This window comes from Gracilinanus agilis, chromosome 2 (genome assembly GCF_016433145.1).
Source record: "Gracilinanus agilis isolate LMUSP501 chromosome 2, AgileGrace, whole genome shotgun sequence".
NCBI lineage: Eukaryota > Metazoa > Chordata > Mammalia > Didelphimorphia > Didelphidae > Gracilinanus > Gracilinanus agilis.
This window is the reverse complement of record NC_058131.1, coordinates 472,405,293-472,417,705: the sequence shown is the minus strand read 5'-3', so window position 1 is coordinate 472,417,705 and position 12,413 is coordinate 472,405,293. Positions and strand designations below refer to the sequence as shown.

The 12,413-nt window shown below is 33.3% G+C and overlaps 1 protein-coding gene across 1 annotated transcript in view; it reads left to right on the top strand.

The window, feature by feature from the left end:
* The window catches only part of TMEM260 (transmembrane protein 260), a 91,526-nt gene that overhangs the window by 63,916 nt on the left and 15,197 nt on the right, over positions 1–12,413 (top strand). Inside the window, exons 5-8 of the mRNA XM_044662049.1 lie at positions 902–1,015; positions 6,282–6,461; positions 7,803–7,843; positions 11,395–11,478. Of these exons, the coding sequence (XP_044517984.1) occupies positions 902–1,015; positions 6,282–6,461; positions 7,803–7,843; positions 11,395–11,478 (419 nt within the window). The remainder of the gene's footprint in view (positions 1–901; positions 1,016–6,281; positions 6,462–7,802; positions 7,844–11,394; positions 11,479–12,413) is intronic.

Here is a 12,413-nt window from a genome sequence, read left to right as displayed (position 1 = left end):
AAATAATGTTGCAGTTTTCAAATGTGAAATTCCAGGGATAAAAACGTTGCATTTTGGTGAAGCTGTCATCATCAAATAAAATCATATCTTGAGTATCTTTGGCAAGCAGGGATGTTTCAATGTGCCGGGGAACTATAAGCACCCACAGCCTCAAATGAAAAATATAATCATGAGCTTCATAGATATAGATATAACTTTGAAAAATGTAAATGTTTTAGTCTATTTGTAGTATATGTGATAATTTAAAATAAATTTAATATGACCAAAGTATCTCTATATACAGCTATATGTATACAAAAGATAAATAAAAACAAACCTTCAAAGTTAGATATTAGTATCTTCTCCCATTTTCAAGGCAGTAGCTATCACCAGATATCACTAGATATTTCTAGTCTAGTCTTTTTCCCCAACTTCCAGGCATGTATTGTCAGCTGCCTATTAGGCATCTAACATTACCTGGATGCATGGTCTTTCAAATTCAGCAAATCCAAAACTGAACTCATCATCAGTTTTCTAAAACTTATTTCTCCTTATTTCCTTATTCATATTAAACCTAATACCATTCTTTCTATCGTAGACTTCTGAAAGCCCTAAAAAATTCCTTATAATCATGGATAACACAAACAGCCTTAAATTCAAAAGCAGTGAATAAGCCTTACTTAGCTTTGTATTCCCTCTAGTTCATAGAATAGCATCTGAAGTACGGTAGATAGCAGTATCCATTCTTGAAGAGTTGAGTTACATACTAAGCTATTTATTAAAAATAAATATTTGATGATAGATAATGATGGTGGTGGTGACAAAAATAAATCATTCACAGTTTTTATTTAGTGTTACATTTTATTTTAAGTAAATTCTTTGATTTATTGATCTTGCCAATATTATTTTTATTTTTCCCCAGATATCCAAAATTGGTGCCTTCTTTTGTGGCCTTAGCCTATGCAATCAACACACAATAATACTTTATGTATTATGCATTGCAGTGTGGGTTCTCTTCCGACTTTTTAAAGAGAAGGTAGGTGTTTGAACCTACCTACATAAAATGGTGTAATGAATAACTTTTCAAAGATTTTGTTTTGGGCCCAACATAATTATGGGGTAGCAGTGAATGGAATGCTGGGCCTTGAGTCAGGAAGATTCAACTTCATGAATTGAAATCTAGCCTTAAACACTTATTATTTCTGTGACTCTGAGGAAGTCACTTAATCCTGTTTGTCTCAGTTTCCTCATCTGTAAAATAATGTGGAGAAGGAAATTTCAAATCATCCTAGTATCTTTGTCAAGAAAACCTCAAATGGGGGGCAGCTGGATGGCTTGGTGGATTGAGAGCCAAGCTTAGAGATGGGAGGTCCTAGGTTCAAATCTGGCCTCAGACATTTCCTAGCAATGTGACCCTGGGCAAGTCACTTAACCTCCATTGCTTAGCCCTTAACCAATCTTCTGCCTTGGAACCAATACACAGTGTTGATTCTAAAATGGAAGGTAAAGATTAAAAAAAAAGAAAGAAAACCTCAAATGGGGTCATGAAAAGTCTAACAATAAAAACATAATCATACTTAAAAAATCATAGAACTTGAGGCTCTAATTTTTCCCATGAGAATAATAGTTTTGCTCATTTGTAAAAAATATTATAAATAACCATAATCCATAAATAAAGAAAATATTTTTAAAGTAGGATATATAAAATTATAAAAAAGATTACAATAGTAGACAGTATCCCCAAAAAAGATCAAAGTCAGAGGGAAAGATACTATCTATATGGATTGCAAAATGTCAGAAAATGAATATTAAAAAAATTCAATCAACATGTAAAAGAAAGAGAATGATAAACCCATATTAACATGGCTCCTGGGAAAATAGTAAACATTTTTTGACACAGAGGGGAAAAAATCCCTGGGCCTCAGGTTCCTCATCTAAAAAAAATGCTATAAAGTTGAACTAAACAACTTCTGAAGCTCCAAATCTATGATCCAAAGATAAGATGTTTTCAAAGACCATAATACATGAAACTGAATGGAATAAGGATCATCAACATAAAGGAATCCTAAAATTTAAAAATGCTCCTTATTCTACCAGACCTCTCTTCCAGAGCTCATAATGAACTTTATGCAAAGCTATCATCACAGAAGTTTGTATCCTCATGAACCTTATCATCTGTAGTAATGTTACAGAGGTAACAGCTTCCTTATTAACAGAGTTAAATGCATCATGTTAGGCAGAAAAAAGCATATTACCAAGCAGAATTATTTGAGGATTTGTCTGGAGGTCTCTAGATTTTTTTAGAGTATTGCCTGTTTCCTAATTCACCGTTTGCTCCAAACCATATATTCTGATTGCTAAAATGACTTAAAAAAAAAACCCTATACAGACATTTTGGTAAAATTGTTCTTATACTCTTTAACAATTTATGCATTTCAGTATTACCAGGCTTTATTTTCTACTATAGAACATTCATTTGATAATTCTAATCCAAATGTAATTACTTATTCTACTCAGGTAAAATTTAATTATGAACTCCTCCATGGCAAGAACTGTCATTTGTCTTTTTTTGTATTCCTAGAACTTAGCACAGTGCCTGGCACATAGTAGGTGTTTAATAAATGCTTATTGACTGAATTTGAGTATTGAGTTTATTTTTAAATGTGAATGTCTCTCAGTTTTAAAGTAAAAACCGACATCTTTCAATAGAGTAATCATAATTTTTTTTTAACCCTTGTACTTCGGTGTATTGTCTCATAGGTGGAAGAGTGGTAAGGGTGGGCAATGGGGGTCAAGTGACTTGCCCAGGGTCACACAGCTGGGAAGTGGCTGAGGCCGGGTTTGAACCTAGGACCTCCTGTCTCTAGGCCTGACTCTCACTCCACTGAGCTACCCAGCTGCCCTAATCATAATTTTTAAAAACATCAACATTTGAACTTTTCAAATTCACCAGGAAAAATAACTCTGAGGTCTTCTTTGCAAAATGTTGTAGATTTTTCCCTTTATTTTGGAAATCAATTTGGTGAGGAAAAAATATTTTCTGAATGAAGAATAAATAATAGGTCTTTCATATCTGAGAGGATAATTGTTACCATAAAAAGGACAATTAAAGCAAACCTATTTAAAACTGGGTTGATTGTTTCAAAGAAAGTAGTTTTAAAAAGATTTGTTTGGGGCTTTATCTTGAAAAATTAAATTTAAATCATTGAAATACTTTATTTTATCTTCTACCTTTTAAAACTGAAGATTACACTTTGAGTCATGCTCAAATTCTCACAATGAATAATTCTGTTGTCGAGGATTTTGGGAATGTGATTTTTGGACAATATTTATGATAAGACAGCCTTCAAATCTCATTTGACTTCTCAATAAGAACATATAGAGTCATGGTTGAAAAATAATCCATGGGGCAGCTAGGTGGCTCAGTGTATAGATAACCAGACCTGAGATAGGAGGTTCTGAGTTCCAATTTGGCCTCAGACATTTACTAAATATGTGACTATGGGCATGTCACTTAGTCACAGTTGCCTAGCCCTTGCCACTCTTCTGCCTTGAACTGAATACTTAGAATACTTAGTATTGATTAAAACATAAAAGGTGAGGGTTTTTTTAAAAGGAAAAGAAAAGAAAGATAGTCCAAGGTTCACTAATTTTTCCAAGGGCTCCTTTTAATTCTTTGAATAAGCCAGAGGCAAACATGGAAACATTTGATGAAATGGGCTACATGTAGGCACTAATATTAAACAGGAATGGGTGTTTGAATACAGTCATTCCCCTGGAACTTCCTCTTTTCTCCATTTCTGCATCTTACCATCCCTGGACATTTCACCCCTCTCCTCCTTTACTTCATTCTTTGATGAAAAGGCAGGTGACCCATTCATTGTTCTCATAATCATCCCTTCCACATTTCTTTTTCCTCTTTTCCTATCTTATAAGTTTTTTCCTGCTGATTTAGAAAAAAAAAAAGCTTAAATTTCCTCATCCTTAAAAAAAGTTTTTACTAAATTCTACTGTTCCTTCTGCATTTTATCTTCTATCTATCTTCCCTGTTCCAGTCAAACTTCTTGAGAAGTCTGTCTTTATTCTTCATTCACTCCCTTTCCTCTTACTCTTCTGAATTTTTTGTAATTTGGCCTCTAACATTATTTTATAGAAACCTCTTTCTCCAAATTTGCCAATAATTTCTTATTTACCAAATCTAATGGACTTTTACTAGTTCTTTTCTTTCTTGACCTCTCTGCAGCATATGACATGGTGACTATTTTTCCTTTCTGAATAATTTCTCCTCTCTGAGTTTTCTTAACACTTTTCCATCCTAGTTTTTCCTCTCCCTTGGTTGGACCGTTAAGCTATAACATGTTCTCTACCTGGGTACAATCCCAAGGCTGTCCCTGAACCCTTCTCATTTCTTTCTACCCTTATTTAGTAAGCTCATTAGCTCCAACATATTTTATTATCATCTCTCTGTGGAAAACATACACACACACATACACACACAATATGTATGACTATAGTCTCTCTCTTGAGTTCTTGTCCTGAATCACCAACTTCCTGTTGTATATTTTAAACTGGATTGGCATCTCAAATTCAAAATTTACAAATAAGAATTTATTATCTTTTCCCAAAACCCATTTCTATATTTCCCTGTTTTTAGTACTTTCTTGTTGAGACCACCACCATTCTTCTTGTCACTAAGGTCTCTAACCTCTCTCTGTCTCATCAACATCTCACCTTCACTCATTCCATGTAACCAATAAGTTTCTAAATATTTTTTCTTCCTCCATGATATCTCACATCCATCAATCATCACCTTCCTTAAAGTCCTCATTCCCTCTTGCCTAGGCCATCATTAGTAGCTGTTTAAGTGGTATCCTGGCCTTAAAGTCTCTCCACATAGCCACCGAAGTGACTTTCCTAAAACACAGTTCTGACTCTCTCACACATACCTATAACTTGTAGGATGACATTCTGTTTCTTTTCTCTGATGTTGCACTGGCCATTTCCCATGCCAAGAATATACCCCCTCCTCACCTGAACTCCCTGGAATCTGTTTTCTTCAAGACTCAACTGAAGTACCCTCTTGTATAAGAGGCCCTTCTTGACCCTTCAACTTCTAGTGCCTTCTCTACCAAGGTTGTCTTATACATATTTGGCATGTCTTTTATAATAACTAGATATATTGGATTGTCTCCCTCTTCAGGATTTGAATTCCTTTAGGAGAGGGACTGTTTTGCATTTATCTTTATAAACACAACTAGCAGGTAGTAGACAATGAATGAATGAATGTTCATTATTGACAAATTTTCTAAGTGGTTATTTCATTAGGGTGACTTTTGCTTCAAATGGAAACATCATGGTATAGTTTAGATTGTTAGCCAACCTCAGAATCAGTAAAACCCCTGACTTAAGTCCTATCACTGATGTATACTCATTATATAACCCTGGGCAAATCACTTAGCTTCTCAGGCAATTCTCTTAGATTTTTAAATGACAAAAGTTACTGATCTCTATTGGGGGAGAGATTTTTCCTATTGTTTAGCTCCTTCCTGAGGTCTTTACACTCACAGACCCAAGACAAAAAGTGGTCTCCAGAGACTCAAATAATGAATAGTGAGATACTGAGAATCCCCTATATGTTAAGAAAATACTTGAAAATGTATTTTTAGTGTCTTATAGTACATGTTCTACATGATATATTTGATCAAGAAATGGCCTTTAAAATATTAAAGGCCATTTCAAAACAATAATGTAATATAAGGACTATTTTCATTGTATCTTTTTAAACAAAGCATCTAATATAGCTACTCAAGAAATACTTGTAGTGGTATTTCAGAAGTTGTATATATCATATAATCATGATACAGAAAATAAAGCGAGTCTGTTGCTGATGAAGACAGGGAAGCATACCAACATCGGAAGGACATTTCCTGGCATATACAGTACGGGCCAACAATATTTCATCACTTCAAAGTGGATTATCTCAGCTTTGCAGGGCTTCAGCCATCTATATATGTCATGATATAAATGTAAAAAATGCAATGAATATGATACTCATGAGTCTTTTCTGATGTCATTTGCTTCACTCAAATTTCACCCAGCCATGCAAAGAAGTTCAGACTGATGAAATTTTCTTAGTAATCCATAGTAATCGGAAGGTTTAACAAGGTATTTTGTGGTTACTTACTCTAAATTGAGAGACAGCTCTGTAAATATATTTCATGTTTATTTTAGTGTGTTTTTAAAGTTCCAAATAATTAAACTAAAATAAACATTGTAATACGATCTTATATGTTTTGACACAGGAGCTCTCCCTAGACCATTTGCTAAAGCTGAGTTTGTTCTTCTCCACTGGCTTTCTCCCTTATCTCTATCTGCCTATCTCATCCTACCTCAATCAAGCTCGTTGGACCTGGGGAGACCAGACAACCTTTTCAGGATTTCTGACCCATTTTCTTAGGGAAGAATATGGAACATTCAACCTGGTAAATTTATTATTAAAGTCATTTAAAAGTGAAATTCATAAGAAAACTTCCTTCAGTTTTCTTTATGGGCAAAAGTTGGAAAAATTACATTAGTTAGATTTTTCATCTTAGTTGTTTATATGACAAACTTTTCCTTGGAATGTGCCTTTGAGAATACTTTAGAAAGTGCTGGAATCATTTAATCCACCTTTTTTTATACTACAGAGGTAGAATAATATTCTTTTTCAGGATAACAAGCATTAAAAAGACTTTGCTGCCTACAGTGGAAACAACATTTCAATAATTTTAGCAGTAGGTGTCACTGCGAGCATTGGGTTTATGAATAAAACTATTAGAGGAAAGTTGAAGAATAAATCCAATATTTTTGGTTGCCTTGTTTGAATTATGATCATGCACAAATTTGAGTGGTTAATATTCAGTCTAAGACTAAATAAGTTTTTTTGAAAAAAAGATAGGCATTTATATGTAAAGTGTTTTTTTTTGGAGTAAATGTCCTTCTGAATGAGTTTAAAAGTCTCAGTTTCAACAAGATGACTATTAACATGCACCATATATAAATTAGAGAGTGAGGAAAAACCTAGTATAAAATGAGATTACAATATTTTTGGTATATGAAAAATGGAAGAACAGTCAGTCATTTCATTAAGAGATTATTTTGTTTAAAATGGGTAGGATAATCATTTGTTAATTTAAGTATGGCTCTCTGCCTTGGTCAATATAGGGAAATGGCATTATGTGGAATAGTGTTCCTTATATGAAAATGTTCACTGAGATTCAAAAGAAAATTGGAAATAGAGAATGAAATTCACTTATTGCTTGTGGAATTAATAATTATTCATCAATGGACATAATGGGATCAAAGACAGTAGAAGAACTTATTTCATACAAATATTTGAGATTTTCTGTAAAGCTATGGTTAACTAATGAAGTTGTTAATTAATTCTTCTAGAAATATTAGTTCAATTGGCATTTACCTTATGGTCTAAATCATATCAATATAGATTTACAGTTGAAAGGTACATTAAAGGCCAGTCAGTCCAACTTTCTCATTTTTAAAGATGTGGACTTGTCCAAAGTCAATCAGATAATAATGCCAGACTAGTGTTCAAAGCTAGGTGCTTTGGCCATTATTTTCTGGAGTTCTTTTTAAGCCATTATGGCAGCTTTATACTTCCGTGGTGGCTTAAAAAAATTTCTTAAGATTAAGAAATAACAGTTTTGAAAAATAAAACATATTATATGTTCTAATTGAATTATTTTCAAAATTTCAAAATACTAAAATATACTATGTTCAATTCTTATATGCATTATTAAATATGACTATTTCTTTTTTATGACCAGGCCAAATCTGAGACAGGATCCAGTATGTCTGAAATATTGTTGTGAGTAAAAAATAACTGAAACAACTGTTCAATCGCATTTTGTATTACTAGAGTTTATCTTCCAGAACTTGTCAGGATTGTTGATATTCCTCTTTCTAAAGGAAGTAGCATCTAATTCTAATATGTATTTCTGTGTTTGGTCAATTTTTTGAATATTGATACTTGTTCTTGATAGAGAACAAAACATAGAGGACATACAAATATTGCCCAAGATTTGTATACTGAATCATAACATTTCTGTTTGCTACAAGATGACCCAAAATAGTTTTTAGAAATAACTTATTCTTTTCCCTGGATTTTTATTAACAACTTTTCTTTAGAAATTATTATTCAAATATATCATCTACCAAAATCTAAACAAATGTTTTCATATAATTCTAATATGAACTAATATTTTTAAGTTCTATAAGAGATCCATGTAGTTCACATGTTTTTAAGCTATCATTATAGTATATAAGGAATTAGAAAAGGTTCTTCTTGACTTCTCTATTGATTAATATCATCCTTTAGAGGCAGCATGATGTAGAACAGAGGTTTCAAACACATGACCAGTAAGCGTTTGCAATACTCATGGCAGTGGCCAAACCAGATTAAAATGCAATTGGTAAATATTTAACAAAATAAATTAAAATGCAGTAAAACATAGATAATGTTAATTTGAGGTTTTGTACATTAATTAGTATGTGGCCACCAAAGATTTTTAGTGACCTGCATTTCTCTTTGAGTTTAATATCACTGGTTAAGCGTATAGAAAGGTAGTCAGGCTGGGGTTTGTGTGCCGTTGTTGAATAATACTGGCTTTATAACTGGGAAAGTTATTTAACTTCTAAGTGACCCGGAAAGAACCCTAAGACTATAACTTGTGGAGCAAATGCTTATTTATATTGGGAGAAGGAATTTCCTCATTTGTAGTTCTCCATATCATTGAAATCAAATGTCCACTAAAACATCACTATTAGTAAAACCAAATTGCAATTGAACCACTTGCAGTTTATTTTTTCAGCAAGTAATAAGACATGCTAAATCTTTAGTAACAATGCTTGAAAGGTGGATTTGCTGAAGAATAAACAAATTGAGGCTACTTGAAAAATGTTCCCATCAACCTTTATTATTTTAACTGAACTATGAATTTCTTTTTTTATTTTAATTATAGTTACATATTTCATGTTCTTTCCCTTCCCCCCCAACTCCCCTACCCCCCCCCTTAGCCGATGCACAATTCCACTGGGTTTTACATGTATCACTGATCAAGACCTAATTCCGTGTTATTGATAGTTGGACTAGAATTGTCATTTAGTCTACATCCCCAATAATATCCCCATCAGCCCATGTGTTCAAGAAGTTGTTTTTCTTCTGTGTTTCTCCTCTCACTGAACTATGAATTTCTTAATGGCATCATTAAGTAAAAATATAGGGAAATACATCTATAATGAACTAGAATAAGAAAAAAAAGTAGCTCATCATTATGAGGAACCATTTCTGTACATTGTTTAGAGGTGAAGGATTTTAGAGTTTGTAAGGGACCTTATTTATTATAATTCCTTCGTCCCCCTCATAAGGAATCACTATGACCCAGAAGGATTAAGTGGCTTTACCCTGTTGTGCTCTTCTGCTAAGGAAATAAACATCCAAACCATCTATTTGTTTTCAATTTATTATTTTTTCTTCTTTCATTCATTAAACTGGTACCTCCTGTACCCAAAGCACTGTTAGGTGTAAACATAGATGTAAAGATGCATCTCGTTTAGTTTCTGCATTAAAGAAATTTACAGTCTTGTGGATTAAGTGATGTTACTCTATCTTAGTTCTCACAGTTTCATCTAAATACTTCTCTTAGCATTTAATTAATTTTTGAGAACCCCCTTTCCCCTTTTTCCACCTTGTTGTTCCCCTTCATTATACTGTAAGTGTTATGTCTTTAGTCTACTAATGGCTCTATTACTTTCCATTTCATTTTTTGTTAGCCTGTCTCAAAAAATTGGCAGGCTCTGTGCTCTTCCAATTTTTTCCTCCACCTTAGTTATACGATATTTGGAAATAATAACATGTTGGCTTGGAGAATTATTATTTGAATTACAGAGAACTATAATATAATACTAGAATGGTCTAATTGACTCTTAGGTGTACAGTATGATAATATATTAGGAGTGTGAATACTTAAATCCCTTATAATAGAAAGAAAAAAGTGAAATCTTATACTTAGAAACCTCAAGAAGATGACCACTATCAAAATAGTGACCTGAAATAAAAGATAATTAAGGTCTAGCTTATTCTTTGAATTAAAAAAAAAAGAGATTCTGGGCACATGAAGAGGAGTATTAAGGGGAGGAGCCTTCTAATAAAATAAGGGAAAAATCCTTCATTATGATAGAATTAAGTCATACATCCTCTTCTAGTCAAACAAATTACATTCCCTCTCAATCCACATCTCTAAATTTCAATCCTCAACAAGTAAATTATTGAACCTAATCTTAGGCAGTGACCATCTTTCAGAGCTTAAATTTAAACAGTAGTTCTTCAAGAATTAATTTTGGAAACTTGACCCCATTCTTCTTTTTGAAGAATAGTGTAAAATAAGCATCATGATGGAATCAGAATAATCATATCTTTTCATGGTAGATGAGTATGCTTTAGTAAAGCACATAGTGTGTGGTTGCCATAATTACATCATTACTTTTTCCTTTGTTAAATTGGTACCAGGGAGAGATCACTTTGAGTTGAAAAATATATGCAACATATACTGTTTTAAATATAAGATGCTCCTAGAACAAACAACTATAGATGTCAACTGGAATGAAGAGTGGCTTTATATATTTTTAGTTGGCAATAGAATTCAGTCCTAAAAGAATCATCCTATTTGTCTAAAATTGACTAATTAGCATGTACACGAGAAGAAATTGACATCAAAGAAAGCATCTCTTAGAGAAATTATTGGGGAGCGATGAGGTTGGGGAGAAGGATAAGTGGAGATTTATGTTTCTTCAATATTTTTGTTGGGTTATTCAAGTAGATGTTCTCTAGAAGGACCTACAGAAACTCTTTTTGCTTTCCATATTGTTATTCATTGAGGCAATGTCAATATCTGTGGCAAAATGGAGTTTCAAGAACCATTTTAGCCATAACTCTTGATCAAACCAGTTAGAATGATGTGGGTTAATTATACAAGTATAGTTAACAGAGACCTGTTACCTGTTTTTAATATGATCTCATTCCTTGGTTGACAAACTGTAATAATTGAACAATGTTCAATTTTTCAAACTCTTAGAACTCTTTTGCGTGTGTGTGTGTGTGTGTGTGTGTGTGTGTGTAGATATAAACTGAGTTTAATTTTCTATCACATTCTTGTATATGGCCCTTCATTCTTCTAAACTTCAGTTTTTGAAATTTTAAAAATAATATATTCTATTATTATTCTGACTAACATGTTTTCAGGATTTCATATGGTATTGCACTTATGAAAAATGCTTGATTTAAAACTTTAAAACATTTAAAATATAAAATTGTTTGCTCCCTGCCTAGTGAAAAGAATAAATTATATGTTTACTTTTTAGTTTTCAGATGGCAAATATGAAGGTTGAATTATCAATTAATATTCAAGTCCTTGCAGTAATAGCTTGTTTATGTTTAATAAGACAGTAAGTAATATCCCTACTTTTGCAATTTTTTTATATTAAGTAAATGAATTTTCATTGTGTTAGTATATCATTATATTCCGAAAAAAAACTGTCACCATTTTTTCTTAAATCAAATTTTTACCTCTTTGTGAATACTATTATTTCCAGAACCCTTAAGAATGTTGAAAGATTGAATTGAGAGGCAAATAGATGTCTTAGTGGATAGAGAGCCAGGCCTGGAAACAACAGGTCCTGGATTCAAATCTGGCATAGGCACTTCTTAGCTGTGTGACCCTGCACAAGTCATTCCCAATTGCCTAGCCCTTACTACTCTTCTATCTTGGAACTGATCCTTAGTATTGATGTGAAGACAGAAGGAAAGGGTCATTTTTAAAAATTGAATTGAATAATATTCCCTTTTCAGATTTACCAAATGAATCTCTTGATAGTCTTAAACTTTTAAGGCATTTGTAACACTCATAATATAAATCTTATTAAGATACCAGTTGAAGTTTAGTCAGTTGGTCCACAATTTATAACACTTGCTGGATTAGGCATCCATCTCTTACACATGACTAGCCAGCAATGGAAAGAATTCCTTTAGCTTTCTACCATTACTGGGGATTTTCTCTTCACTTTCCTTACTCCCCCCTCCTCCTATATCCACTTGCTGCCTGAAACAACCTACCAGATCAGGGAAGCGAGGAGAAAGTAAGACCTCCCTCAGTAGGTACTCTAGCTCAGTGATGGTAAACATTTTAGAGATGCAGTGCCAGGCCCTACCCCCACCACACCCCAAGAAACAGTGCCATGCCCCTCCCCCAACCACATCCTGAATATGCCCTGCTCCCCCTTATCTTACACAGGGGAGGGAGAAAGCACTCTCATTGCACTGTTGGACAGAAAGGAGCCAGATGTGAAAAAAGGTCAACAGACACAAAGGAGAGGGGGAGGGG